A 25,906-nucleotide genomic window follows, 5' to 3' on the forward strand; every position below is an offset into this window, starting at 1 on the left:
TCACAATTGTGTCGCTCAGATGTGAGCAGAAAGGACTGCCGCGCTTATCCAAACAAAGAAGCGAAATGATCGATTTGGGAAAGGTGGTCGACGAAAGCTGAGTTTGTGCTTTAGGGCAGAGAAGAATCGGTCTCTAGGGGGCGGTAGAGTGTTTTTGACAAAGCGGACAATGTGGATTAGTGCAGTCCCTGATCCACTTTGTCCCTAAATAAACAAAAGCAACTGCGAGGAAGAGGAAGCGTCACCGGATCCTGAGCAGCCCAGAAGTGAGTTGCGCCGCGTTGCCTTTCAAACTTTTCCGTCTAAATAAAATCGTATTCTTTTAGCCAGGGTGGCGTTTAGACCGTCCGCAATTTTGGAAATCAGGGTGGATCTTTTCGTAAGTTTCTTAGCTAGCTGAGAGAGATCGCACAGTGAACAGATTCTCACTGTCAATACGAACGTGCTTAGCTACACCGAGTCGTCACCACATCTGCTCCATTCTTCCAGCCTCTAGAAATAATGGCTGATTTCCATCCAGAACAGTAACTTGCGGGCTCAGTAACTTGCGGGTCTCTCCTGTGTGACTGGTCTCCGGCAGCTGGCGATCCTCTTTGTGATACTGTTCAGTTAGCAAGGCAGCAGGTTTCCCTGCATCTGTAAATGTGGCTAAGCGACGAGCCACCGCAATCCCGGATTTGCATACGACCGAAAGTCATATTCGTGTTTCCATTCAAACCGCGTATGAAACTCTACAGCTACAGCCAGTCACTTATTTACTATTATTGCGGGGGGGAAGCAATTAGTTAGCTGGCATTTCCTGGTGTGCGATCATTTTTATACACTCGGTAACTATTCCTGCAAAAGCTCTCTTGCTTTGGCTGTGGATCTTTATCATTGTTAATATTAACCGCAAATCTAAAAAAATAGCAAATATAACAAGCAATTGGCCTGTTATGAAGGATACATGATCTAATGATTATTTTGCGACAGAGACCTGAGTTTTGCCGAAAGATCCCGCGGCTGTAAGCGGACCTTATCCCCAGTGCCGGCTAAAGCAGCCATGTCTGGCGGCGCTCCGGGTTTGGTGACCCAGGCTTATCGGCACATGACATTTTTGGGGCATTTTTGGACGGGATCCAGAATGAATGTTACACATGAACGTGTGCGGGCCTTTCCCTGCGAGGCATTATACAAGGGAGAGATTTAGTTATGAAAAGCAGACTTGAGTAACAGCTGTGTGACTAACCACGGGCAACACGGAGTTCCAGTTAGAAACCACTCCCAAAGCTGTTAACTGTCTTAAATTAACATATTCTTTAATGATTTGATACCTTATTTTGGGTGCCGGAAAGCTGTTTAATGTGACAAGTGTACAGAATCAAACCAGTTTCTATACCTTCCAGAGACCCCCAAGGACCCCTGAATTTCTCCCCCGTGTAGGTGCCAAATCCGTGGCCATGGAGGCGCAGGTTAGTGTCTCTCTCTCTCTCTCTCTCTTTTTTTTTTCCCTTGCCAGCCATTCACTCGTTCAGAACTCCTACAAAAAACAAAACCCAGTTTACAAGCGAATTTAAACCTCATCTCAGTAAAATTAGTCAGTACTAAAGGGTGTACTGCTCATTTTATTTCATTTAAACAAAAGCCAGTTGAGTTTGACTGTAAATATTTGCAGATGCACTGGTTTGTGTTGTACGTGTTGGTAACCTATGATGTTACTTGGCCTGCACCTGTTGTACGTTAAGATAATAATGCACTTGGCTGGTGATGCTTACCATGCCTCATAGGCTTGGTGCATTAAGCTGGTATTGCATCTGGATACATTTGGTGACGTGTGTTGTTATAGCAGCTAGCAATTTTATTATGCTGATCACTTGTTGGTGACCAGGTGTGGTGTTAGGTGGTTCCTATGGTCTGAATTAAATTAATCTGGGGAGAAAAAGGATTGGGATTGGTCTAGGGTTGCAAAGGGGCAGTACATTTCTGGAAACTTTCCATTTCATGGGAAGTTAAGCTGGGGAATTTTGAAAATATTCCAAGTTGGAAACTTTCCATGGCAATTACCAGGAATATATGAAAATTAATAGAAAATTCCCAAAGTTCTACGACATTAGATTGATGTCCACCTCCAAGGAGTTGGGTGGCAGGAGGTTTACTGAAATTTGTGTTTGTCTCAGTTGAAACAACGTGTCTTCACCGGGGTTGTCACTCAGCTGCAGGACCACTTTGGGATGGTCGATCAGGAAGTGCACTTTCAGATGAGGTAAGAGTCTTCATCAGGAAAATTACAAAAACCTCTCTGATGTTTTTGTTGGATATATGATACACCAAGGGTGTAGATTTGGGTGTGGATGGTTGAGAGAGGCTAATATTTGTAGAGTGTTTATTATTATTATTCAGGCTGATCCCTACCGATGTTGAAACCAAACCTACAGCCTTGGGATATACCAGTGCTTGCATTTTTGGCTCTCTGTAGATATTAATAACATTTTGTTGGTATAAATACAATGTTTCTTGTTGGATTTATTATTTTATCTCGATACATACGCGTTGTGGGGTTCCGTTACTGACGCGGGCTCCATACTCGTCAGTACTCCATACTAGTAAGCTAACCCTTCCATTGTGGTGTCACCTGTTCCCAGCGTGGTTGTGGGCCGGATACCCCAGCTGGGGGAGAAGGTGCTGGTGAAGGCAGTGCTTGATCCATCTGTATCGGTCAGCTGGACAGCACAGAGGGTTCAGGTCCTTAATGGCCAGGTAGGTTACTAGTCCAAAACCCCAAAGTGAACACATTGGAGTACAACTGCACAGTGAACCTGCGTCACTGGGCCTCATTCCGCTCATGATTGTTCCTGATCGGAGGGATTGGGGAGCCAGCCTTTTAAACACTGAGAATTGTCAGTTTTTCCTCCCTCTTGCTGTTTTTGGCATTTTGCTTGTTCCATACTGTTAAAAAAAAATGCTATTAATCAATCTAGCTTGAGTATGTTTGATGTTTTTTGGGTGGCCTGGGAAGATTAGAATAGAATCGTAATGTATTGTATACAGAAAGGCAAAGTACTGTTTTTCCACCTTATGATTAAATTTTGTTCTTCCTCCAGCCATTCAAATCTCCGCCCCCTCTTCTGCCGTCCATGGCGCCAAGCCAGAAGCCAGGGATTCTGGGAAATAAGCCACAACCCCTACTAAAATCCCCCAAAATACCCCCACTCATACCCAACATGCAACAGACACCCCCGAAACGTGAGTGTTAGTGACCAAACTGCCTGTGGCGTTAGGGTTTAATGAAGAGAATTCTGAAACGGGTCAAAATAAAGAAGCACAAATTTCAGTAAACTTTCTGCCACCCAACTTGGAAGAGGAGACCAATCTAGTGTTGTATATAGAACCAAAGAGTTGTATGTTGTTTTGGATGGCTAAAAATATGAAATAAATAGCCAATATATTTTTAAAATCTCGCTATGAAACTGCTACATTAATATTCGGTCAGTTTTATCAGTGATGATTATTTAATGTGCTTTAATCATGCTTTTGAAAATGTGATTTATATGAACATTTTACATACCTATCATGACACTGAGTAATTATTCCTTGCAATCATATGTTTCATATCTCTCTGTCTCTCTCTCTCTTGCAGCTGGTTTGCTGCAGACTCCCCTCCAGGCTCCCTGGGGGGCACCGTTCGATGGATGGGGCAGCGCTAACAGGAAGAGACACAACGAAGGGATGGGGGGTCGCCGTGGGGGGCGCTGGTGAGTGCGGTCGGGTCTCACGCTGCTACAGGCCTGTGCTGTGCGTGTGACCGCTGTGTCACTGCAGGCCGTCCAGGCGGGACATCTAATGGAGTTTGTGTGCGTGTGTGCGTGTGCGCGCGTGTGTGTGTGCGTGTGTGCGTGTGTGCGTGTGTGCGTGCGTGCGTGCGTGCGTGCGTGCGTGCGTGCGTGCGTGTGTGGGTGTGTGTGCGCACTCACTAGGTTCTGATTCACTTGTTAGTGTCTCTGCAGGATATAAATTGTCCCCTAGTTGGAGATGCAATAAAGAATCCGCTTAAACACAACGACACTACACACCAGCTGTACTGTGACATGTAAATCGATTCCGTGCACATGATGCATTTAAAAAGAAACTGGGGAAATTGCTTTTCATTAAAATAAACCGTTACTGAAGAGCTCATAATATATCAGAAGATAGATGCAAACTTTTTCCATAAAAAAGATATTTTCTTAACGAAAAAGTATAATACTGACTAGCAGTGATTCTGAATCATTTGTACGCGAGAGATTTGGCTCATGCTGATCCCTGTAGAATCTGTATCAGTGTTTGGTCACATGAAAACCTTCCTGCTTGAGAGGTTGTATCTTCTATTCCTGCGTCTGCATCCTCGTCCTCACGCCTCACCTCCCTTCCCCCACCTCCCACCCAACCCCAATCGCAGGGAGGACGGAGGCCCCTGGGGGGGCGACGGCCTACACCAGAAAAGGCGTCGCTGGAGGGGTATGCCGGAGGAGGGGGCTGTCAAGAAGAGTGCGCCCCCTGCTGCCCAGAGCTGCCCCCTCTTCTCCCGCTTCCCCAGGGACAGGTAGCTTCCCAGGAGACTAACATGGCTTCCATTGCTTTTGCTAAAGGGAGCCGTTTATTAACGTCTGCCTGTGTCCCTGCCCCCCCCAGCTCTGCGTGTGACAGCTTAGAGATGCGTAGGCGCTACCCCCACCTGCCCCTCCCCGACAACTTCTTCCACCTTCAGCTCTCCTGGACTGAGAGCTTCTCCCCTGACCACAGCTTCATTCTGTCTGGTCCTTGCCGCTTCCACATTGGCTCCGCCCAGCCTTCGGCACAGGCCACGCCCACATCCACCTCTGACTCCGCCTACACTGCCAAGGTAACGCACATCCAACACACTCCTTAGCCTGAAGGTAGTCAGCTGGTCCTTCTGGCAGGTTCATGTGCTGGGGGGGGGAATGAAACCCCCAAGGTTAGTCATAAATATGAATGTCGGAATTCTTGAGAATATTTAGTGTGGGTCTTTTTCTCCCCAGGTGATATTGCTGTCCATGCCCAGCGTAGAGGAGTTGTACCAGCGCTGCTGTGGCCTCTCACAAGAGCAGCAGAAGACTCAAGGGGGCGCTGTGCACCCTACCACACTTATTAAGGTTTGAGGTCATTAATACTTACCCACCCCAGGTTCATGTGTTTTCCGTGTTTAGTGTGGTTCACGTGCGGCTTTAGAGAGTCATCCTGCGTACGTCTGCACCACAGTTCCTATTGGCCGAATGCGGGGGCGAGTTTCGGATCCTCGGAGGGCGTTGGCTGTCGCAGGTGGACGGCGCCAGCCCCGCGAAAGACCCGCTCTCCCTGATCCGTACTGCGGTGCGGTGCGTCAAAGAGCAGGCGGGACTGGACCTGGGCTCCTGCAATCAATGGTGGGTGGGCAACACTGGCTGGTTTCTGATTGGCTGCTGCACTGGTAATGACAGCCAGTAGGTGGAGTGTTAGTCAATGAGCTGATTCCTGGAATGAATTTTAAACTGGTAGATGTAGAGGGAGGGGTTTGTGAATGAAATTTGGGGCGGCACATCTGGAACCAGGGTTTGAGTGTCTGCCACGGCTGCCTGTGTGTTTGCATGATCTCCCCGTGTCATCGTGGGGTTTCCTCCATGTACTCCGGTCTCCCCCCACAGTTCAAAAACATGCTGAGGCTGTGTGTGTGTGAATGGTGCGTGTGTGTGTGTGTGTGTGTGTGTGTGTGTGCCCCCTGCCATGGGTTGGTGCCCCATCCTGGGTTATTTCCTGCCTGGACGAGCAGGTACAGAAAATGGATGGATGGATGTAAATTAAATCTTGTTTTATTGTACTTGTGATTCAAAGAAGCGAATGAATTCAATTCAAATAAATGAAGTTAGAGATTGTATATAATTACATATAATTATTACTTTATTATATAAACAAAACAAATGAGTAATTTTCTGTATGAACTCCCTGGGCATCTTGTACAGGCACAGACTCGCAGAGGTGAGGTTCCTGCGTGATGGAGAAGCAGAGACCACAGTGTTATTCCTGCCCGACATTTGGCGCATCGTCCCCGGGTCCGAGGAGTGGGAGACGCTGAGGACCAAGGCGGACGGCCAGAAGGAGGTCTGTGTCACGCTCTGGTTTGTCTTCCCACAAAATACTAACCCCCGTGTGACTGGCTGATGCCAGCCTGCTGCTTGGGCCCTTAGTGCTGGTTTGTCTCCCAGCGGTGGCTTCCTGCGTTGCTGTTATCACACTTCCACGCCCTCCCTCTCCCAGGATGAGGTGCGGCCCCCTCTCCCTGTGGATCCGTCCCTGGTTCTGCACCCTTGTCCCCGGATGAACCTTTCAGTCCAGCCCCTCTCCTCGCTGCTGGAGCCCCGAAGCTCCCAGTCGTCGGATGCCTTTGAGGTATTTCCTGAGTGTGTGTGTGTTCAGGAATGCCGCAGAGCAAAACTAAAAATCAGAGCAGCCTTGGACAACCGTCAGGCCTGCAGCATGATCATGTGATTGGCACTCACTGTGTCATGTGATCTGCAGCAACCAATCATGTCTTGGGGTGGGGAGCAAAGGAATGTTGCCAGACAAATGCTGAACAGAGTTCTTTATGCAGAACTCCAGTAAGAACAGAAGCAACAGCAAATTACTCTGCATTGCCAAGGCATGGATTACGCAATGGCTAATGAATATAAAACGCACACATCCATCCATTTTCTGTAACTGTTTATCCAGTACAGGGTCATGGTGAGCTTGGAGCCCATCCCAGGAGGCACAGTGAAAGAGGCAGGGCACATCCTGCCCCCCCCCCCCCCCCACACAAACACACACAAAGTGTGAGCAATTTAGAGACACAAATTCCTTGGGAATCCTGTGCAATTCTAAGAGAACATGCAAGCCTTTCATACACAGAGCTGGGTGCTGGAGTCCATCCCATCCCCCCAGTCAGGGGGTGTGAGGGCATGGTGCAGCCCCTCCGAGCTGCTGTGCGATGCAGATCAGCGGATAATGGATAATGAGTCACGATAAGGAGCGCCATGCGTGTGCAGAGCGTGACATCACATGTGCTCTCTCTCTCCCTCCCCTCTGACTCCGTCCCCCCCCCGTCCCCCCCCAGGTGGGCCTGATGGCGGAGCTGCTCAGTGAGATACTGCAGAGGGACTTTGGCCTCAAGCTCCATGGAGGTCTGTACCGGCTGCCCCAGAGCCCCCGTGCCAGGACTGAGGGGGAGGATGGCCGGCCAACTTCCATGGTACGGCCTGTACCCGTGTGTGAGGGACACGCTGACTACTTAAATTTTGATACACTTGTTGTTATGATTGTTGTCTTTATAGCTTTGATATAATTTCCTCAACTCGCCTGAGCAAAAGTGAAACAAAAAGCACGGCACGGTTCAGGAAATAAAATTACAGTTTTTCCTGGTTATGTCTTTGCAAAACAGAGGCGCTTCTTTCAGCTCCCTGCTTTTGAAATGTCTCCCTCTGGTGGCTAGGAGGAGGAGCTGCCGAAGCGGGCTGGGAGAGCCCGGACGAGGAGTGGCTCGAAGGACCGCAACTGGAAACTGGGTCGCCAGCAGAGGGAAGACGATGCCGAGAGTGAGGAGGACCAGGCCGATGAGGATACGGACGAGGAGGCGGAAGAGAGGGACCAGAGCCACAGGGAGGAGAAGAAAGAGAGGGAAAGCAGTGAGTGGAAAGAGTGCAAGCAACCATGATCAGTCTGGGTCTTACTGTGACATTATCCGCTATTGTAATATAATCAGTCTGGGTCTTACTGTGACATTATCCGCTATTCTAATATAATATTAATACAACAATCGGTTATTATAATAACACTTCTAAGACGTGCTATTTCAGCAGTTAGAAGATGGATGATGATGCTGATTATTGTTGTTAAAGTATTATTAGGCAAGATTGATATACGTGTGTATTCTGATACCCCAATTACCTATTATTAGGTATTATGTATGTCATTTTTTTTTCCCCTTAAATTTTTCTACCTCTGCAGGGACGACAGGGGAGGATGGGAAGGCGCAGCCAGCAGCACCGTCTCATCCGGAGGGCACTGCCACCACCAAGGACGGCGTAAGCGTGTTCCTGTTCGTCTGTGCTGACATGGCAATGTCCAGGCGTGGCCCTGCAGTAGAGCAGGACGGAGCTTTCGGCTGAAATTCGTCCTGCTGTGTGACTGGGTAGGAGAGTCACCCTGGGTACGAGCGTGAGGTTGAGATCGTGTCTCCTGCAGGATGGGATGGTGGTCTTGCCCCGGGCCGTGCTGCTGGCCTGGGTCTTCTTCGACCGGCCGCTGGCTGGCAGCCTGAGGGAGGCAGACCTTCAGGACATTCTGCTTTCTCTGGGGCTCCATCTCACACCCGGCCAGGTGACGATGGGATGGGTCCTGTCCTGCTCCACACGGCTTCTGCGTGCTACTCCAGTTAGCATTACACCTGTAGTGTCGTGATCCGCTGAATCTCTGTCTGCCAGGCAAAGGAGCTGGTGAGCCGGGTATCCCTAGGAGGGCAGTGCCACTACAGGAAACTAGCTGTCCGCTGGGAGGACCCTCAGGAGCCAGAGCAGCTAAGGGCAGACCCCACGGTGCAAGGTTCGAGCACTGTCCTGCACGATGCGTCTTTCATTGGCACACTGGTAACCCGGAAGGTTGCTGGATCATATCCCTGGAGAGGCCCTGGATACCTTGAATACCTTGAGAGATGTACTTAACCTGAATTGCTCAGTCAAACTATCCAATTAAAACCCACTTAAGAGCATAATAAGCTATAAACTCGTTTATAAAAGCATAAAACATAACATTTAAACTTTCAGTGAACTTGCAAAACGATGATGATAAAAATACAGAAAATCATGAAGTTGGGATTTCATATGATCTAGTCGTTTGGCTTTTTTTCTAGGAAATGCTGCCCTCTTGCCTTCAGCCCCATCAAAGTATGGCGTCTCCACCCGGCGGTCCAGTGGAAACAGCAACGTGGACGTGGTGACTCACAAGGGGACTGTGCTCAACATCCCCAACCTTCTGCAGTCCCTGCAGAAAGGGGAAACCAAATGCCAGGGGCTGGAGCAGTGTGTCGCCTCCCTGCAGGCCAGACTGAGTAATGCAACCCATCTCTTCACTGCTATAATTTGATGCAGTGGCTGTTTGTGTAAACACGAAGGCGCCCTCTAGTGGCTGCATTTGTCTACATTCTGCTCTCAGTGCACTTTCACAGTCAGGAAAACATCCATTTCAAGAACGCAGACTCTCATGTGCATTAAGATTTAGTATTTCAATTAACTGAAATTCGTGAAGTTTGGATGCTAATGTACCCCCTCCGACCCCACCCCCCACCAGCGGAGCTGGAGGCAGGGGCTGCCACCCTATCAGCCCTGCGGGAGGGTCAGGAGGACCTGCAGGAGCAGCTGGAGCGGGCGGAGAGGCGGAACGCGGCCTACGAGCGGAGTCTGAAGGAGAACGCCGGTCACATGATCACAGTCATCGAGACCATGCAGAAGCTGGTGGATAAGGTGAAGCTCGGGGAGCCCCCACAGTGACGCGGGGGGCTAATATAAGTGGCTAGGCTAACAGGCTAACACACAGGGGTGTCTATCCTGCTTCCTGTTTCCTTTAAATTGGAAATGAGCTGAGAGTAAGCAGTAAAATATATTCTCTACAGCCACACAAACTCTGGCAACTCTGCCTTAAATTTTATATATATATATATATTTTAATTATGTAAAAACATACAGCAGCAGTGGGCTTAGAGCCTATCTGGGCATGAGGCAGGGGGACACCCTGGATGGGTTGCCAGTCCTTGGATGGGTTGCCAGTCCTTTGCAGGACACACACTCATCACAATCTCTCACTAGGGGCAAATTAATCAGCCAACCTCCAAGGCTGCCTGTTTGTTCTACAGGAAACATGTAACCAATCAAAACTACTGAGAACACAGCAGTACAGATGCATTTTGACTGAGCCACCAGATTGTTTATATTAATATAATGAGTTATTGTTGTTTTAGTCAACAGCCCTCCAAAGTGACTTCCCCATTTGATATTGCTGGATAATTTATTGAAACTAAGGTTCGGGACTTTGTTCTAAGGCAGTGTCTCCCAGTCCAGTCCTTGGGGACCTACTGACGGTCCACGTTTTTGCTCCTTCCGAGCTCCCTGCCAGACAGTCCACATTTATGCTTCCCCCCAGCTACAGTCCGGCAGAGTGTTCAGAAGGAGCAAAACATGGACCAGCTATGGGTCCCATAGGACCGGACTGGGAGAAACTACTCTAAACCACAACCGCAGAACCTTGTCTACAGGCTTAACTGGCCCCTATCAGAGTCCACTCCCTCATCCACTGCGGCCTGTTCTGTGTGTGTTCCTGTCGGGCAGACCACCAGCCTGACAGAGGCATGGAGCGACGGGGAGGAGAAGGCCTGAGGAGGGGGTGTGTGCTGACAGGACCCTGGACTGAGCTACGCCGAGGCGGCTGGGCAGGGGGGAGCTGGGGGAGCGCTTCGACATCCACATCCACATGCTTAACAATAACAATCATAAGCAGCTAGTGTGCAGAAAAGAAACATCTGGGGATAAAAAAATGAGGAAATGTCATTGTCAAAAAAAAAAAAGTATAACGTGAATTCCTGTAAAAACGAAACCTAATACCTGTATGCTTCTGTCAGACACCTAATGCTATGAAGTTTTGTGAGACAGAGGTCATTCACTGCTTTTAAAACTGTACAGAATTATTAAGGTGTAGGATATTCAGTGGCTGTGATTAATTCATAATTTTGTTTAGGCTTTTTATTATGAGTTTTTGGATTATGGTGTTGAGATACCAGGGCAGTTTAATGTTATTTTATTTTTTCCCCATTTAAATTGGGGAGGACTAATGTTTATTCACTCGTTTTCTTAATTAAAACGTATATTTGTATGTGCACTCTAAGTGTCCAACCCTTGACGAAGCATTGGATTTAAACTATCCGGAACTTCTGCTATTTCTATATTAAAGTGCCCCAAAACAGCGGGACTATTTAGTCATTTCACCTTTTATGGGAACGTTACCACAAATATTTTGCCATTTTTTGGAAATGTGGACGTGTTGAATAAACTCATTTGATTGTGGTATGTTTATTTTATATATGTGGCAGTTTCAGTATTCCACCAGTCCATGGATCAGAAACGATTTAATTACTCATCGAGAACTGCAGTGGTTCGTCTATAGTTGTACCAGTTATTTATATTAATTGTGGTGGATCCAGGTAGATGCGCAGTATTATTTCACATGTAGGTGGCGTATTACGCAACGCAGTATTTACCGTTAAAGCGCTGTTTATACATTGCATGTTTAAATATGCGGGTGTGGCGTTACCCAGACAGCAAAAGGTAACTGTGGCAGATCTGGGCCAGACATTGGATAGAATTTGGTGCAGATCCGCAAAACGGGTTTGCGCCGGGGTCTTTCTTTCCAACGGCCCAATACCGGCACGGATTTGGATTGGGGATCAGGAACAGACCTTGGCCAGTACTGGCCCGATACAGTTATTAATGCTATGATATTTGGTGTGGATCTGGCTCAGATCCGTGACTCAAACTTTACATCTGGGGCTCATTTGGCCCTGGTCTGTGATTGGTGATTAATTTTTTCAGCTACACCTGGGCCAGACATGGCCCAAATAAATCCCCACACATTTCTCATCTTCAAAACAGTTTATTTTTATTTATTTTACATTTCTGAATCTCAATCTCATCCAGAGAACACATAACATTTTTTGTCATTACAAAAACTCCAGTCAAATGAAAAATGTAAAAAATATATTCAAAAACATTGTGACAAGCTTGCGTGGAATAAATTGTTCAATTCAATATCAATTGTATTTATAAAAAAAATAATGCATCATGCAATAATTAAAATTTTTTTTTTACGAATTTACGTGTCTGCGGAGACCAAGTGTCAAATAGCAAGACATTGAAAATAACAGTCAACTTACATGATAGTTTGGATGGTTAAAGGAAAACAGGTGATCAGCAAAAGTTGGAGCCAGTGGAACCGGGTACAGGTCTGAACATAAAAAAGTACATTTATTTTACTAATCTCTGAATATACATTGATCTGTGTTTGTGTGTGTGTGGTGGTATCTTACTTGGTCTGTCACTGAAGAGTAGGAAGTAGCACGTCTGAAAGTGAACTGGGAATACAGTTTTCAGACTTTATTCAGGAGGAAAGGAATTCAACATTTGTGCTGGATGATATTGGTGGTGCCTATAGAGCAGGGGTCTCCAACTCCGGTCCTGGAGAGCTACTATCCAGTAGGTTTTCTATCCTACCTGGCTTCTGATGAGCCACACCTGTTCTCGGGTAAATAACAGGGCCAGGTGTGGCTCATCAGAAGCCAAGTGGGACAGAAAACCTACTGGATAGTAGCTCTCCAGGACCGGAGTTGGAGACCCCTGCTATAGAGTGTCATTTCTAAATCTTAATGTGTTATTCGACAGGGCATCAGGTAAGTAAGTAAGTAAGTAAGTTTCATTTATATAGCACATTTAAACAGTGAAAACTGACCAAAGTGCTGTACAATGTCAAACTAAAACTTCAACTAAACTTAAATAAAGACAGCAAGCATAAAATGCTAAAAGCATTACAGTAAACACAAACGAGAACTACCTGCATAGAAAGACGTGGACACAGTGCAACATGATAGCATGACACAATAAAAAAAAAAAATATTACATACATAAAAAGCAAAAGCAAGATGAAAAATAAAAATTAAAAAAAACTAAGAAGCAAAGGTCAAAGAGTACAAATAAGTCTTTAGTCTGGATTTAAAAATTGTGATCGTGGGTGCAGATCTAATATCTGGAGGCAAACCATTCCAAAGACGTGGAGCTGCCACGGCAAAAGCACGGTCCCCTTTGTTTTTGTGGCGGGACCGAGCAACATGAAGGAAACCTTTATCAACAGATCTGAGGGACCTGGGTGGAAATAAAGGTGGAAATAAAGATCAAGCAACAAGTTTCAAAATCAAGGTACAGGTGCATTATGTGTCTCAAAATGTGACTGTATGTATGTGATATAGCTGGTTACCTGCAAGAGATGATGGGCAGCTTGACCTCAACTTGACTAGCATCAGCAGATGGAATGGAACAAAACCTATGGAGCACAGTTCAAAGAAATAGGAGATATTTAGCTACTCAAAAAAAACTCTAACACTGCTGCAAAAATGAGAATCTGAATTTGAAATGAACAAGTAAGAAGCTGAAAAAAGGGGTGAAAATACACTTAATGTTTCACCTAATAGATAAAATACAATTCAAATCTAAATAAACATATTTATTCAAACACTATCAAAATTAAATCTGAAAAAGATTTTATGCTAACACTAGCAATAAACGTTATGCAAACATTTAACTAAACGAAGTTTGCTGATGTATCCAAAAACCGTGTAAACAGGGTCCCATCAACTGGGCCTACTAAGTTTGAGCAACTTCAAGTAACGTTTGCATGCTAACCAGATAAATGAACTGGAAGACACAAACAGGCTGGAAATGAGCTTAGATAATATTTACTGCCAAGTTGGTGACACTGAACCCAAAATTAGAATTTTACGCAGACGTACAAAAATATTGCCCGCATCTCATTGCACATAACATCCACGCGAACGGAGATATTCACCAATTTTGAGAACAGGCTTTCACCACAATCGCCAATTCTTACTTTAAGCCTACTTTCGCATTAGTTATGTTTTTTAATCGCATAGATGGAACTATCACCTGGTATATGTCAATCTTAATATAGTTTTATAATGCACTTACCAAGAACCACAAGCAGGTCTTCCTGGTTATTGTGTGACTCTTCAGTTACCTCTTACTGAGGCACGTACACGCGCATCTGCGAGATTTAAAAAAGCGCGGGTCCGGTCTGCGCTGCTGCTCCGGATCAGATACGGACCTTTCTGACGGACTGTCAGTCAGAGCTTGCGGACAAATATGCTGCAAAGCTGGCGCAGAGGTGCATAGTGAGTGTGACTGCTACGCGAATCTAGTGATTCGAAAACGGATCCGGCACAGAGGGAATTGCTGTCTGGGTAGTTTCTGGTTAGACGTGATTAGAGTTATGCATGTAGGTATGATCGCCACCCTGCCTCTGCCTGGAAGTAAAATTTAAAGTCAGCAGAATCAGTTTTGATTGGTATAAAATCCTACTCATGACTAAGCTTCTTCCTTCGTACCCCGGAGCTGTGTTTCGTGTATCTACTATGGTCACTGTGGTAGATTACGCTTAATGTTTTAATTGTTTTGCAGCATGTTTAGCTGAAGGAAACGGGAAGAGCAGAGCGGCTCTATGCCGCCTGATTCAGCGCGTCCGCCTGGCTAGACCGTCCGCGGAGGTTGGGCTGATGTCTATCGCACCGGGGGTACGGTTCCCGGGACGTACAGGGAGTTGATGCGTTGATGAGTTAAATAAAGCATAAAGCATCATCATCATGAAACACCTTGCTGTTTAACGAAGCGGTTACAAATCCTGTGGAGGTGGTAGGAACAGCATGCCAATTCCACCCGGGCCCGGGTACCGCTTACATTATTAGGATATATTGTATTCCACTTGACTAAGGTCTAAAAAATAAACCTAAAAAAAACCCCTAAACGCTTTGTTTGCGGTACAGTTGTAAAAGATCACCACTTTACCGGCGTTACCATACAACTTCGCATCTTTAGTCCATTATGGAAAATCCCACCAGCCCCCTTACCTGGGCCCACTTGTGCTGCATTCCAGACGCCGATAAACTAACGACTTCTGAATTACCTGCGTTCACACGATCAACTCGGAAAACAATATCGATGCCCGCAGTAACATCTTTGCACTTTGTTGTTGTCTGTACAAGGAACGCATACACACAACAGCCAATCGTGTTAATATCAGTGAAGCTCGAGTAAACTAGTGGGCTAATGGGCCTATCAGTTATTATGCCTACAGACATCTTTGCAAACAGTGTAATGCTGGCAGCTTCACTAAACACACGACTTGCACGTGCGTCACTTCAGGACACCTGCTTTGCACACTGGGATCAAATAAGCCAAGTTAGTGATGCATGGGCTCCATAACAATATTGTTTAACAATTGATCTGCTTCTAGGTCCCCAAATGAGAAAATGAGTGTTTTACAAGTTTTGGCGATTTATACGATCTTCACAAAAACCGGTAGCCACGATTATTAACTAATAATGGTTGATTGTAGAAAACTATTTTCTATTTTCCGGGGAAATTTCGGTGACTGGTCTTGATATTTTATTCGGAAAAATTAACTCTAATCTACAATCGTATCTGAGCTGTCTGCAACACTTTGCATCACCCACCTACATATTTGATGCATGCATAACCCCAATTAACCCCTTTCTTAGCTTTTGAGGCCAGGCCAACCGATCACGCCGAGTGGACGCCGCCGCACAGAAAGCTCAATCCTGAAACTATACATGGTAATTTTATGAAAGCGTAATCTACTTTTGATTTAAAATTAAGTCAGTCTAAATCAGTTCAAAACTTTAATTCACCATGTTCTTGTATTCAGTACTTGCTTGGACTCTACCGAGGAATTCCACTGTATTTAGCTGAAATATATGGTTAAAAAAAAGATCCAAATTACGCGACCTCTCTTCTCAGCCGGCCGGCCCAATGCGTATGGTGACGTCATCGAAGGGGACATGTTGAAGCCGGTGAGTTTTTTTTAGTTATTTTAAAGCGCACTTACAACATGCCACAGTCTGTGCTGGAGATTATCTAGTGATAAAGCGTTCATTAAATGCTTTGAATCGACCCGTAAACAGGTTCACCAACCCTATACTAAGTGGGTTTAAACATTTTCCGTACCTGACTGATAAGTTAGATGGGCACGCAGCTTCACTTGGCTGCCATAGAATGACGTCTCATTTATTATAGCTTAAGCTGCTGTCAATTTTATTTGATTCATTTTGTCATAATGACTTGAGTAGTAGCCCTGCCATGGGTTTGTGGCCCATCCTGGGATGATCCCCGCCTTGCGCGCGTTGCCACTGGGATAAGAAATCCTATACTGGAATGAGTACAGTTAGAGTTTATTGAATCTGTCGGCAAACCGTCCTGAGTTTTTTTTTCTACTGTAGGCCTAATAAGTGAGCACAGAAAGGACCACTGAACCGTAATATTAAAAGGTCCAGACGGGTTTTAATTTTGTTTGTGGTGGGAATGCTTAGGCCAAATCAAAAGCTGCAAATTTTAAAAACGGGATTTTATTTACAAATATCTCCTGTGTCGGAAGCGCGAGGACAGGAGCGCCGAAGGGCGGCTGTGGCCCGCGGAGAACGGGACGGTTACCGTGCCCTTTGTCATCGGCCCAGCGCTAAGTAAGCAAACCGACCCTGGACGCCCACCGAAGCGCCGACGGTATTGAATTTGCTTCCATCGTTTCGCAGAAAACAAGACCGCTGACATCAGGGGCGCCTTGGAATTAATTTCGCAGAAGACTTGCGTTGTGTTTGAGGAGCGCACGACTGAGACAGACTATCTGGAACTTGTCATAGGCGATGGGTAAGTGTGAAACCGGGCGTGACATATTGTAGCAACCCCTGTTATCTTAATTAATTTTAATGATCAATGCATCCAACTATGGCAAATGTACTTGGACTGAAGTTGATACAACTATTGAATTTTCAGAGTTGGGTAATTCAAGTTAAGAGAGTATAAGTCCAGACCGAGATTTTGTTTCAAAAAACCAGTTGAATTCTCTCAGTCTTTATACTCTATTGGTTGGTTGAAACAAAATCTCAGTCTGGAATTTTACTCTCTGGACCCGAATTACCCAACTCTGTGAATTTTAGTCAAGTTTTCAGGGTTGTCATTAGCTATGATATGTGTAAAATCTACAAGAGTACAAAAACGAACTAGATGGACACCCCATTTGTTACGTTTTCAGCCAAACCCTGAATAACGAATTCTGCTAAAAGTAGCGGAATCGGTTAAATCTCGCCCGTTTCCTTCCCCAGCTGCGCCTCTTCCGTGGGTCACTGTGGCGGCCGGCAGCTGGTATTTATCGGCAAAAAATGCGCGACGGGCAATATTTGTCACGAGTTGCTACACGCGCTGGGATTTTACCACGAGCACGCTCGCGGTGACCGTGATGATTACATCACTGTGCAATACCAGAACATTAAGCCAGGTAATGATGCCTTTCAGACACACCTAGTACAAAACAAATAGCAGCTGTGTTTGCCCTACTGCCTCTAAGATTACTTATGCAATATTGAACTACTGTCCAATTCATTCAACTTTGCAGCTGATTTCTCTAACCAGCTTTTGTTACTCATTATTATGGAATTGAATCTAAATTCAAACCGTTGACCAGTGTTTCTCAACCCTGAAGTAAAGCACACATGCACCAAACAATCGAGAACGCAGAATACCTGGTACAGGTGTAGTAAGAGTTGGGAGGAAGCAAAAATGTGGACTGCTGTGGGGTTTCTGAGGACTGGGTTGAGAAGTACCGCCTTTGACAATGGCTGCTTTTTCTTCAGGAAAGAAAGAAGAGTTTTTTAAAAAAGACATCGATAACCAAGGTTTGCCCTATGATCTAAACTCCATCATGCATTATGGGAGGTGAGTGTTTTTCTTCTTATGCTGTGCTATTAGTGTGAGGTGCTGTAGTGTTTAAAGGTTGTGTTCAACGTTCCAGCTATGCATTTTCTGCTAATGGGCAGCCAACAATTGTCGTCAAGAAAAAGGGAGCGGTCATTGGACAGAGGAAGGGTCTGAGCGATCTGGATGTTCAACGACTTCGAAAGCTCTACGGGTGCGATAAGCATTGAGTCACGTCACCCTTTTCAGCATCCAAGGTGTTCGAGTGGTCCTTAGTGGTCGCTTAGGGAGTTTTGTTGGTGCTGAAATTTGGCTTGGTCTTGGAAATTGCAGTGCATTTCAGCTAGTTCTGAACAGCATACTGCATACCTTTGTCAAAAAAATATATACTTGTTAAAATTAAATTGCCTTTGTGGGGGGTAATGGGCAACTTAGTGGCATGTTCTTGATTGATGCTGGATCTGTTCTGTGCTAAGAGGACATTTTGAAATGGGGGTTGGTAAAAGCAAGTTACTGGTTCTTCAAACAAGTATGAAAATCACTGTAGTCTCCAAGGTTAAATAGGGATTGTCTACAACTTGGATTATGGCTAATGCAGTACTACTGCCCAAAATTTCAGTGCTTGTAAACTCAGGATTATTTCCCAGCTGAAGTGCTTCTAGCATGTGTTTATGATGGTGGAGGTCACCTTGAAACTGTTCCGTTTCTGGCTGACCAACAAACTATATAGGGAGAGACGTAAGGTATTAAGGGACTCCAGCCCCGAATTAACTTCTAGTAACCCTGTTGTCCTGTTGCAAAACTTTTTTGAAACTTATAACATGCAGCAAATTCATTAAAAGCTTCTAAGAAAATCAGTTGTCCTGTTGTATGTGGGTTTGGGGTTTCTGGGGAGATGACGGTAGGGGCTTGCTGGCAGTTTTGTCCTACTTGTGCCGTTTCGCGAATATTTATGTCCTGTTCAGTTTTCATATTGCCACAAGATGGCGCTATTTAACCACTAAGCGACTTGCCTTAAGGCGTACGTACAAGTAAATGACGTGTAATGTCACCACAGAAAAGAAATCTGCCCTAATACTTTGATAATATTATTGCTCATTTATGGGGGGGGGTTGGACAGTGTCAGCATGGTGAGAGGTGAAACCATTGTAATGCTTCTCTCTCCAAAACTCAGGTTTAAGCTGAGATCAGCAATCCACCATTCCAGTAGGTAAAGAATTAAGTGAGGGAAGCGGTCATGGTCGGCTTTCCAGACTGATGTGGCGCTTCCTCTGTATCTGCCACCTGGTAAAATTATCCATGGGCATCAGTGCTGATGCTGATCCGTTTCACTCCAGTCATTTCGGATGTCTTCTCGAGTCATTGATTAAAATGAGCTCCCAAGTCTTCTGTTAAATATTCTGTGCCAGAATTAGTGGGTCATTTTGAATGTTTATGGGGTTTTAATTGCACAGGTCATTTTCTGAAGGATTATATTTAGGAAGATGATCCAGAGAGTAACATTTACCATTCAAACCCAGAGTATGCTTTCAGTTATTTCTAAATCTACCTACTTAAATTCTAGAACAGCTGGTTTTGGAGGTTGTGTATAATTTAACTGGCATTTGAGATTTGCCTGGGTATTCAAATTAATTCTTCTTTGAAAAATACCCACCTCAATAGAAGAATTTGGAGTTTATTAATAAATTCTCAGCTTTTTTTTCTGGACAAATGGTGCAACTAACACTGTGACAAATCAAAATAATACTACAATTTTCACATTTCTCATAACATTCAGAGTTCAGTGATCATAATCAGTTATTAACATGTCTAACATAGTATTGTCCAAAGAATACAAGTTGTATAACATTTTTTTTTTTTAAATTTAACGTGAGGCTCTGGAGAAGAGTTTTGTATAGTCTTGAGACAAATGTGTGGGTGAGATGGACTAACACTGGCTTTTATAATGGCATTAAACGTCGCTGTGATTTTTGTGTGTGTGTGTGGAGGAAGGTATGCCCGTACTGGCTTCAGATTCTGACAAGAAGGAACATGGGATGACCTCATTAGTCACAGCCTCCTGGACGATGGACTTTATTAGTTTGTTGATTCCTTTGTTTCTTTGCTTGTGCTATGATCTACAGGTTGCTTTCATGACCAGAAAGTGTTTGCAGTTATTAAAATATACGCCAACTGCATTTTTCTATGCCTTTGCAACATTCGCAGTTTAGCTGAGCTGTAATCTCTTAATGTTGCCTTGTTTATCATGGGTCAGCGGGCAGCATTTTGACCTCACATCTCCAGTTTACATGCTCTCTCTCCTTTATTGTGGGCCTCTTCCTCCAGTCCAAAAAAACATGCTGTTAGGTGAATTGGTACCTAAATTGCTGTGTGTACCCTGTGATGAACTGGCATCCTGTCCAGAATGTCCCCTGACTCATACCCTGTGGCTGCTGGCATAGGCTCCAACGTCACTGTAACCTTGTGCTGGATAAGCAGCGAGCTATTAAGTGTGTTAGGCTTTAATCTGCATGAACGACATGACTTAATAAAAGCATAAATTAAACTCTGGTCTTGGTAGGAGTCAAATCTATAATTCCACTATTTTAAGTAGATGGATGTTTTATTTTCGTCAGCTTTTGCAGTTTTTATTAAAAACTCTCCCTGTATGATCACGGGCTGTGGTGACAGAAAGAACGTTTGTTGCAATGTCGACAAGCTGACTGAATGTGGTTAGTATGTAAATAGAGCTGACCATAATTTGAGTCACATGCTTTTCACGTCCAGCTGAGATTCGGGTACTGGGAGAGGTGCCCTGCTGAAACTCCTAATTTCTTCACAGGCTGTGGGTCGACCTGTGCAGTGGGTGAGAGCTGAGGTTGAGCAGGGGGCTAATCGGGGCCAAAACCCTTGCTGGCACGCGGGGTAGGGGCAGCTGCAGCCGCTCGCCAGGGTATCTTACCTTGGCGATTCGCCAATCTGCTGGAGACTTTGAATGAGCCCAGTTGAGTGTGTGGTCACAGATGTTAGGAAGAGTGACCTTCGGGACGGTGACATTTGTGTAATCGAGGTGTTTGCTGTATGTTACACCCAGCCCAGGTCAACCTGAAATGCTGGAGAGGGCTGTGATGTCCAAAGTGTCCTAATGGGGGCATCTGCTTATATGGGCTGGTGTCTGGCAGGACGACCCTGGTGTGAAGTGCAATCCAGCCTGCCATTTGGGACCTGCAATGAACTGGCACCCCATTTAGGGTATATCCTGTTCTCTGCTTCCTGGATGGGCTCCCCTCTTACAGTACTCTACTCCTCACAGTCTTGTAGTAGTTACTTACATGATGGGTATAGATAAATATATTTGCTGCAAAAAATATTTACCCACGTGTAATTCTTTCAAATTATTTACACAGATATAATTACACACTATAACACACTTTGTCAAAAGATTAGTCAGTTTGTGGAGAAACTGCAAGGGAATGGAGTAGATTTGAGAAAATATCGTAACAGAGGCTTTGCTCAAAGAGAGATTTTGCTCAAGCCGAACGGAACGGGGTCTTTCCGTCAGTCCATTACCTAAGGACCGCTGCCCGTGACGCCAGGTCTGACATCTCCGTGCCAAGAGGGGGAAAGGCGGCGGTATTAATGCTGGGGCTGAAGCGCAGCGCTGTCAGTGCGGGGAGGGAGCCGAGGCGGGCAGGCGCTACGGGCGGACAGGAGAGAGCATGGCGGCGGGGGGGCAGCTCTGCACGGCACGGCGGCCGATACCCGCGAAACGGCGACTGTCCTGGGGAATAAGACCAACCATATGAGTGGTTCCTGATAAATGAAATGACATTTCGTCTTATTTTTTGACTAGAACTAAGTTTGATTATCTATGGCGATCTTATTGCGCCGAGAACATTTTTAAAATATCGCGATGGGAAACTTCTGTGCGCGAAATCTTTTATTTTAATTAGATGTGGTCTACAACATCATACCTTAAAGGTAGGACTAAAAACTTTTTCCAGAATACTACTAAGAAATATTTATCTTTTAATGGTCATAATTGATGGTCAATTAACTTAACCGTTTAGGAACATTAACTGGTGGGTTAATTTTTAAACCCTAATTTTACACTTTCCAATTGTTCTTTAGCCAAATGCATCGCTGTAAATATTAATAAGCTTTTGCTAAATAAGAAAACGTAATAATCCGCTTCTCTTCTCCAGCCGGTCAAAATGACATTTTAGACTTTTAAAACACCCAGAACTGTATTTCTCTGCCCTAAGTACGTATTTTAATTGATCATACAGCACAACGATAAGTCGTGGTTCTTTTCATATAGAATTTAAAATACGAATTGCCTTTTTGAATTGTTTGGCCGTGCAATATGGCAAAACATGTAAACAAAGTGCCTTGGATCCGCTAAATGTTATGCATCTTCGTTTTGATTCGATTATGAAATAAAGCACTAATAATTACGAACAATAAGAAACCTTGAGGACGAAAGTCATATGTCCATCATCTGCTGGTGAGAAAGGGCTTGATTGAGGACACAGCGTTTCTCCAACAGGCAGAACAAGAAACGCTTTTAATGCTACTGTTTCTGGCTCCTTTGGTTTAAAATTATTTCTGTTAGACGGGAAAGATACTTTTCTTTTTGCTGTGACCTCTCAGAACCTCCACCGACCGGCTTCATGATGGATTTGTCTCTGGATGGTGCATGCAAATCAGTTTGGCTCGGTCTGGCCGGCAGTAACCTCAGTACCAGCAGAGTGACGGGCGGCTCTGGTCTGGCATGCAACCACAGCATCCTGAAGCATCCATACTCTCTGGAGGCCACTGCAGCCTTCGCTACCGCTATCACCACCATGATGCTCTTCACTATCTTCGGCAACATTTTGGTCATCATTGCCGTGCTGACCAGCCGTTCCCTCCGCGGGCCACAGAACCTGTTCCTGGTGTCGCTGGCTGCCGCTGACATCCTGGTGGCCACCCTGATCATCCCCTTCTCCTTAGCCAACGAGCTGATGGGCTACTGGTATTTCCACTCGGCGTGGTGCGAGATCTACCTGGCGCTAGACGTGTTTTTCTGTACCTCGTCCATCGTGCACCTGTGCGCCATCAGCCTGGACCGTTACCTGTCGGTGTCACGGGCCATCAAGTACAACGCCCAGCGCACCCCCGGGCGCATCAAGGCTGCCATCCTGGTGGTGTGGCTCATTTCGGCTGTCATCTCCTTCCCCCCCTTACTCTCCATGAATAAAAGGCAGGAGAGCCAGCAAGGCCCGCAGTGTCAGCTCAATAACGAGCGTTGGTACATCCTCTACTCCACCGTCGGCTCCTTCTTCGCACCCTGCCTCATCATGATCCTGGTCTATGTGCGCATCTACCAGATCGCCAAGCAACACACGCGCTGTCCGCCGGGGGAGCCCAGGAAGGAGGGTGTCACTCATGCCTTGGAGATCAAGCCTGAGGCGCAGCAGAATGGCAGCGGCGATGCCGGTGGTTTGGAAATCGCTCAAAAAAGGAGCCTGCAGAGGCCCCCTGACCTTGCCGTCCCGGCGTTGGCCAACGCGGCACAGGCCGAGCAGTCTGCCAACTCCCGCGGCAAACGCCCGCTCCCCTCGCCAACACCAACTCCCAGTCCAGTGACCCCCTCTCCGATCGTCGGCCCCAAACCCTCTCCATCCATCGCCGCCACCACGGTCAGGCTGCCAGAGGACATCTTTAGACGTCAGGAGAGGAAGGGCACTATGAGGCGAAGTGCTGACAACAGCAACCGTGACAGCTCCAGCTCGGGCTCCGACGTGGAGAGGGGGACTATTGGGCCCCGAGGTGACGGGTCCTCCAGCTTGGCAGGGTCTCCAGGCGGCGGGCTTCTCACCCCAAGCTCAGCACGGCGCTGTAGAGACACTGTGGCCACATCGGAGGGAACGGTGTTGGCTGAGAGAAAGGCCAGGCTGGAGAGCACGCCCAACGCTGCCCGGCGAAAAGCCCTCGTCAACCGCGAGAAGCGGCTCACCTTCGTGCTGGCCGTGGTCATCGGGGTCTTTGTGGTCTGCTGGTTCCCCTTCTTCTTCTCCTACAGCCTGCAGGCCATCTGCCCAGAGTCCTGTAGCCTCCCGCAGCCGCTCTTTAAGTTCTTCTTCTGGATCGGCTACTGCAACAGCTCCCTCAACCCCCTGATCTACACCATCTTCAACAAGGACTTCCGCAAGGCCTTCAAGAAGATTCTCTACCGAAGAAGAAAGGACACGCTCTTCTAGAAGGTCGCTCTGCCTTTGAGAGGAGGCTGAGCTGCTTCGGGGGTGTCTGGAGTGCTGAGGTGGTGTGTGATTTCTTGAATGCGTGGGGATGTTTGTCGGACATTAGTCTCCTGTAAAAAAGACTTGATGACCTTCTAAATAAGCTGATTTGAGAGAAGAAGGAAAAAAAAACATTTTTGAAAATTGCTTGACAGAATTTATGTATTTTGTTGTGGAACCTAAACAAACATTTGTGTATCTGTAAATATCTTTCTATTATATATTTAGCTGAACATAAAGAATTCACAGGACTATTGTAAATTTGAAGAAAGATTAACCATATCAAAGTTATGGTTTTAAAACAGGTTTTTAAGGTATTCAGTTAAAAATGCACAACATTTTAAAAGGGGCCTCTAACTAAAAAATAATAATTTTGACAGATTCAAATTGCCATCGCATCTAAACCCCGGCACAAGGAAGTTTAGAAAGATGAAAATGTAGTTCAGACATGAGTGTGGTAAAGCAGGAACTGAATGATGCACTTTTGGGGGGGAATGTGTTTTTAAAGGTTTTTTAATGTATGTATTTTTTGCCCTTGTATTCCCCTCACCTCCCCCCCCCCCCTTCCCCAACATTGCTTTTAAATAACTGAATGTTGTATTATTAATATCACAAGCTGGCCAATACATTTGCCGCTGTCTTTTACTTTGACTCTATAAGGCATTAAACCAAGGGCTGCTCGTTCCATTGTAGCTGAAGAAAGTCATACAGTAATTGTGGACCTAACCATTCTCTCCCCGCTACGAGCAAACAAGTACGGATTCGCTAAAATATCATCTAAACAAAAATCAGAAGCTGGATTCTGTGTGGAATTGTCTGTGTGCGGAAAAGCTTTTTGGCATTGCGACCGCCCGTGTATAATTGTTATGCTTCTCGCACGCAGCAGCCCAGCCCGGATTTGGAATTAAAAAAAGGCCTGTTTGCGTGTGTCCATTTGAGCAGCGATGGGGACACAGGCGTGACTCCTGACCAAAACTCAGTCCCTGTGTCAGTCTTTGGTTGGCAGTGAGGGTTCCGGTGACCCGTGATGGTTACACTCATCTGCAGCGCAGCGTGGACGTCTTGCGGGGGAATTACATAACATGCAGACATTAATGCTGGTGGGATACTCAGCGTGTCCAAGAATACCCCCCCCACTCCGGAAAATGTTTATAATGAGCATACGTCTTATTACATTTCCTCTCTTCACCTCCTTATTTTGTTATTTTCATCAGCTTGTTTGCTTGTGATCACCGTTATTCTCTGGCTAATGAATTGATGGTAATTAAGCTGGAAAACAGTATTTTGTTTATATGGAAAAAAATATATAAATACCTTAAATTGTGTATGGGAGGTGTGGCCGGTGCAGTCAGCGCTGGGGAAATTGTGTTACTGCTGTTTCGTTTTTTTTTTTTGTTGTTTTTTTAAACATTGTGCAATACTGCCGGCTCTTTCAGATTGTACTGTTGGTGATTTATATTCCACTGCGCACGAATAAAGACAATTAAAGAAACGCAACTTAAAATTTTGCTCTCATTTGCGATATGAGACGGCTCCGAGTGGGAACTCGGCGGCCGGGGTCGTTAGCACCAGGGACAGAGCTGCATGGCTAAGATCTCAAAAGGGAATAGCTGTTCCTGAACTTTTTTCTTTCCTCCCAATGCTTACGTGCCTGCAAGCAGAATCACTGGATCCATCCATTTCCGGCCCAAAAGTTGCCCCTCTTTCCCGACAGTCCTGGCCGGTGTTCGAATTGTGTCTTGGGGGCCCCCTGGTGGGCAGTCTGAGCATGACATGAAAGTGCAACACAGGGCGGGACAACAGGCTGCCGTTAGAATACAGTAGGGGGTGTGGATTCTGCAGACCCAGCTGTGGGCCATGGTGACACCAGGCAGACTGGACTCCCGGTGCTGATCCGACTAAGAATACAAGAGGGTGCCCCTTACACAAGATGACACGTGTCAAAGTTTGGGATTATGCACATCAGCATGACATTTCGGGTTCTTTCCCTGCATCTTGATTAGATATGCAACAGTTTTTATGAATGGCTTAAAAAAGCAGAGAAATTTAGCATTCTTGTTATTCTTT

The 25,906-nt window shown here is 45.8% G+C and overlaps 3 protein-coding genes and 1 long non-coding RNA gene across 10 annotated transcripts in view; 3 read left to right on the forward strand and 1 right to left on the reverse strand.

Moving 5' to 3' along the window:
* Positions 1-10: 10 nt before the first annotated feature.
* On the forward strand, positions 11-11,110 carry ccar2 (cell cycle and apoptosis regulator 2). The gene is made up of 20 exons (XM_023845536.2): positions 11-266; positions 1,386-1,451; positions 2,157-2,242; positions 2,622-2,736; positions 3,081-3,222; positions 3,617-3,731; positions 4,415-4,558; positions 4,648-4,858; positions 5,016-5,129; positions 5,236-5,399; positions 5,973-6,111; positions 6,268-6,399; positions 7,103-7,237; positions 7,478-7,670; positions 7,993-8,069; positions 8,230-8,364; positions 8,469-8,586; positions 8,894-9,091; positions 9,331-9,503; positions 10,365-11,110. Exons 2-20 carry the CDS (start codon positions 1,440-1,442, stop codon positions 10,410-10,412), a joined length of 2,451 nt encoding a protein of 816 aa, XP_023701304.2. The 5' UTR covers positions 11-266; positions 1,386-1,439; the 3' UTR covers positions 10,413-11,110.
* Positions 11,111-12,769: 1,659 nt separating this feature from the next.
* On the reverse strand, positions 12,770-14,054 carry LOC140592065 (uncharacterized). Its single transcript, XR_011992307.1, has 3 exons — positions 13,785-14,054; positions 13,057-13,122; positions 12,770-12,944 (listed from the first exon to the last, which is right to left on the reverse strand). It is a non-coding gene; the product is annotated as an uncharacterized lncRNA (long non-coding RNA).
* A 61-nt stretch (positions 14,055-14,115) lies between these two features.
* Positions 14,116-25,906, forward strand: part of LOC111861168 (hatching enzyme 1.2) — a 34,369-nt gene continuing 22,578 nt past the window's right edge. For 2 of the 6 annotated variants that reach the window (XR_002842178.2, XM_023845541.2), the window contains exons 1-7: positions 15,041-15,170; positions 15,371-15,445; positions 15,630-15,682; positions 16,264-16,348; positions 16,418-16,532; positions 16,988-17,160; positions 17,516-17,597. Coding sequence is in view for 5 of the 6 variants with exons in the window: in XM_023845541.2 (XP_023701309.2) it covers positions 15,122-15,170; positions 15,371-15,445; positions 15,630-15,682; positions 16,264-16,348; positions 16,418-16,532; positions 16,988-17,160; positions 17,516-17,597 (632 nt within the window). In the remaining variant the exon portion in view is untranslated. Of the gene's footprint in view, positions 14,161-14,240; positions 14,387-14,484; positions 15,171-15,370; positions 15,446-15,629; positions 15,683-16,263; positions 16,349-16,417; positions 16,533-16,987; positions 17,161-17,515; positions 17,598-17,673; positions 18,431-25,906 lie in introns of those variants that run through there. The other 4 variants (XM_072714108.1, XM_023845542.2, XM_023845544.2 and 1 more) reach the window with 4 other exon arrangements.
* LOC111861167 (alpha-2B adrenergic receptor-like) lies at positions 20,968-25,444 on the forward strand. 2 transcript variants are annotated; one of them, XM_072714107.1, is made up of 2 exons: positions 20,968-21,536; positions 22,105-25,444. In XM_072714107.1, the coding sequence occupies exon 2, from the start codon at positions 22,229-22,231 to the stop codon at positions 23,798-23,800; it is 1,572 nt and encodes a 523-aa protein (XP_072570208.1). In that variant the 5' UTR covers positions 20,968-21,536; positions 22,105-22,228; the 3' UTR covers positions 23,801-25,444. The 2 variants fall into 2 exon arrangements, with proteins under 2 accessions (XP_072570208.1, XP_072570207.1); XM_072714106.1 differs by having other exon boundaries at positions 22,209-25,444.

Source organism: Paramormyrops kingsleyae, chromosome 7 (assembly GCF_048594095.1).
Source record: "Paramormyrops kingsleyae isolate MSU_618 chromosome 7, PKINGS_0.4, whole genome shotgun sequence".
Taxonomy (NCBI): domain Eukaryota; kingdom Metazoa; phylum Chordata; class Actinopteri; order Osteoglossiformes; family Mormyridae; genus Paramormyrops; species Paramormyrops kingsleyae.

Bases quoted from the DNA above. Each gene is read 5' to 3' on its own strand.
- ccar2 (XM_023845536.2), top strand. The intron at 4,859-5,015 runs GTAACGCACATC...TTTTCTCCCCAG, and splicing joins ACTCCGCCTACACTGCCAAG to GTGATATTGCTGTCCATGCC. The intron at 6,400-7,102 runs GTATTTCCTGAG...GTCCCCCCCCAG, and splicing joins AGTCGTCGGATGCCTTTGAG to GTGGGCCTGATGGCGGAGCT.
- LOC111861167 (XM_072714106.1), top strand. From the start codon at position 21,509: ATGTGGTCTACAACATCATACCTTAAAG. The intron at 21,537-22,208 runs GTAGGACTAAAA...GTGACCTCTCAG, and splicing joins TACAACATCATACCTTAAAG to AACCTCCACCGACCGGCTTC.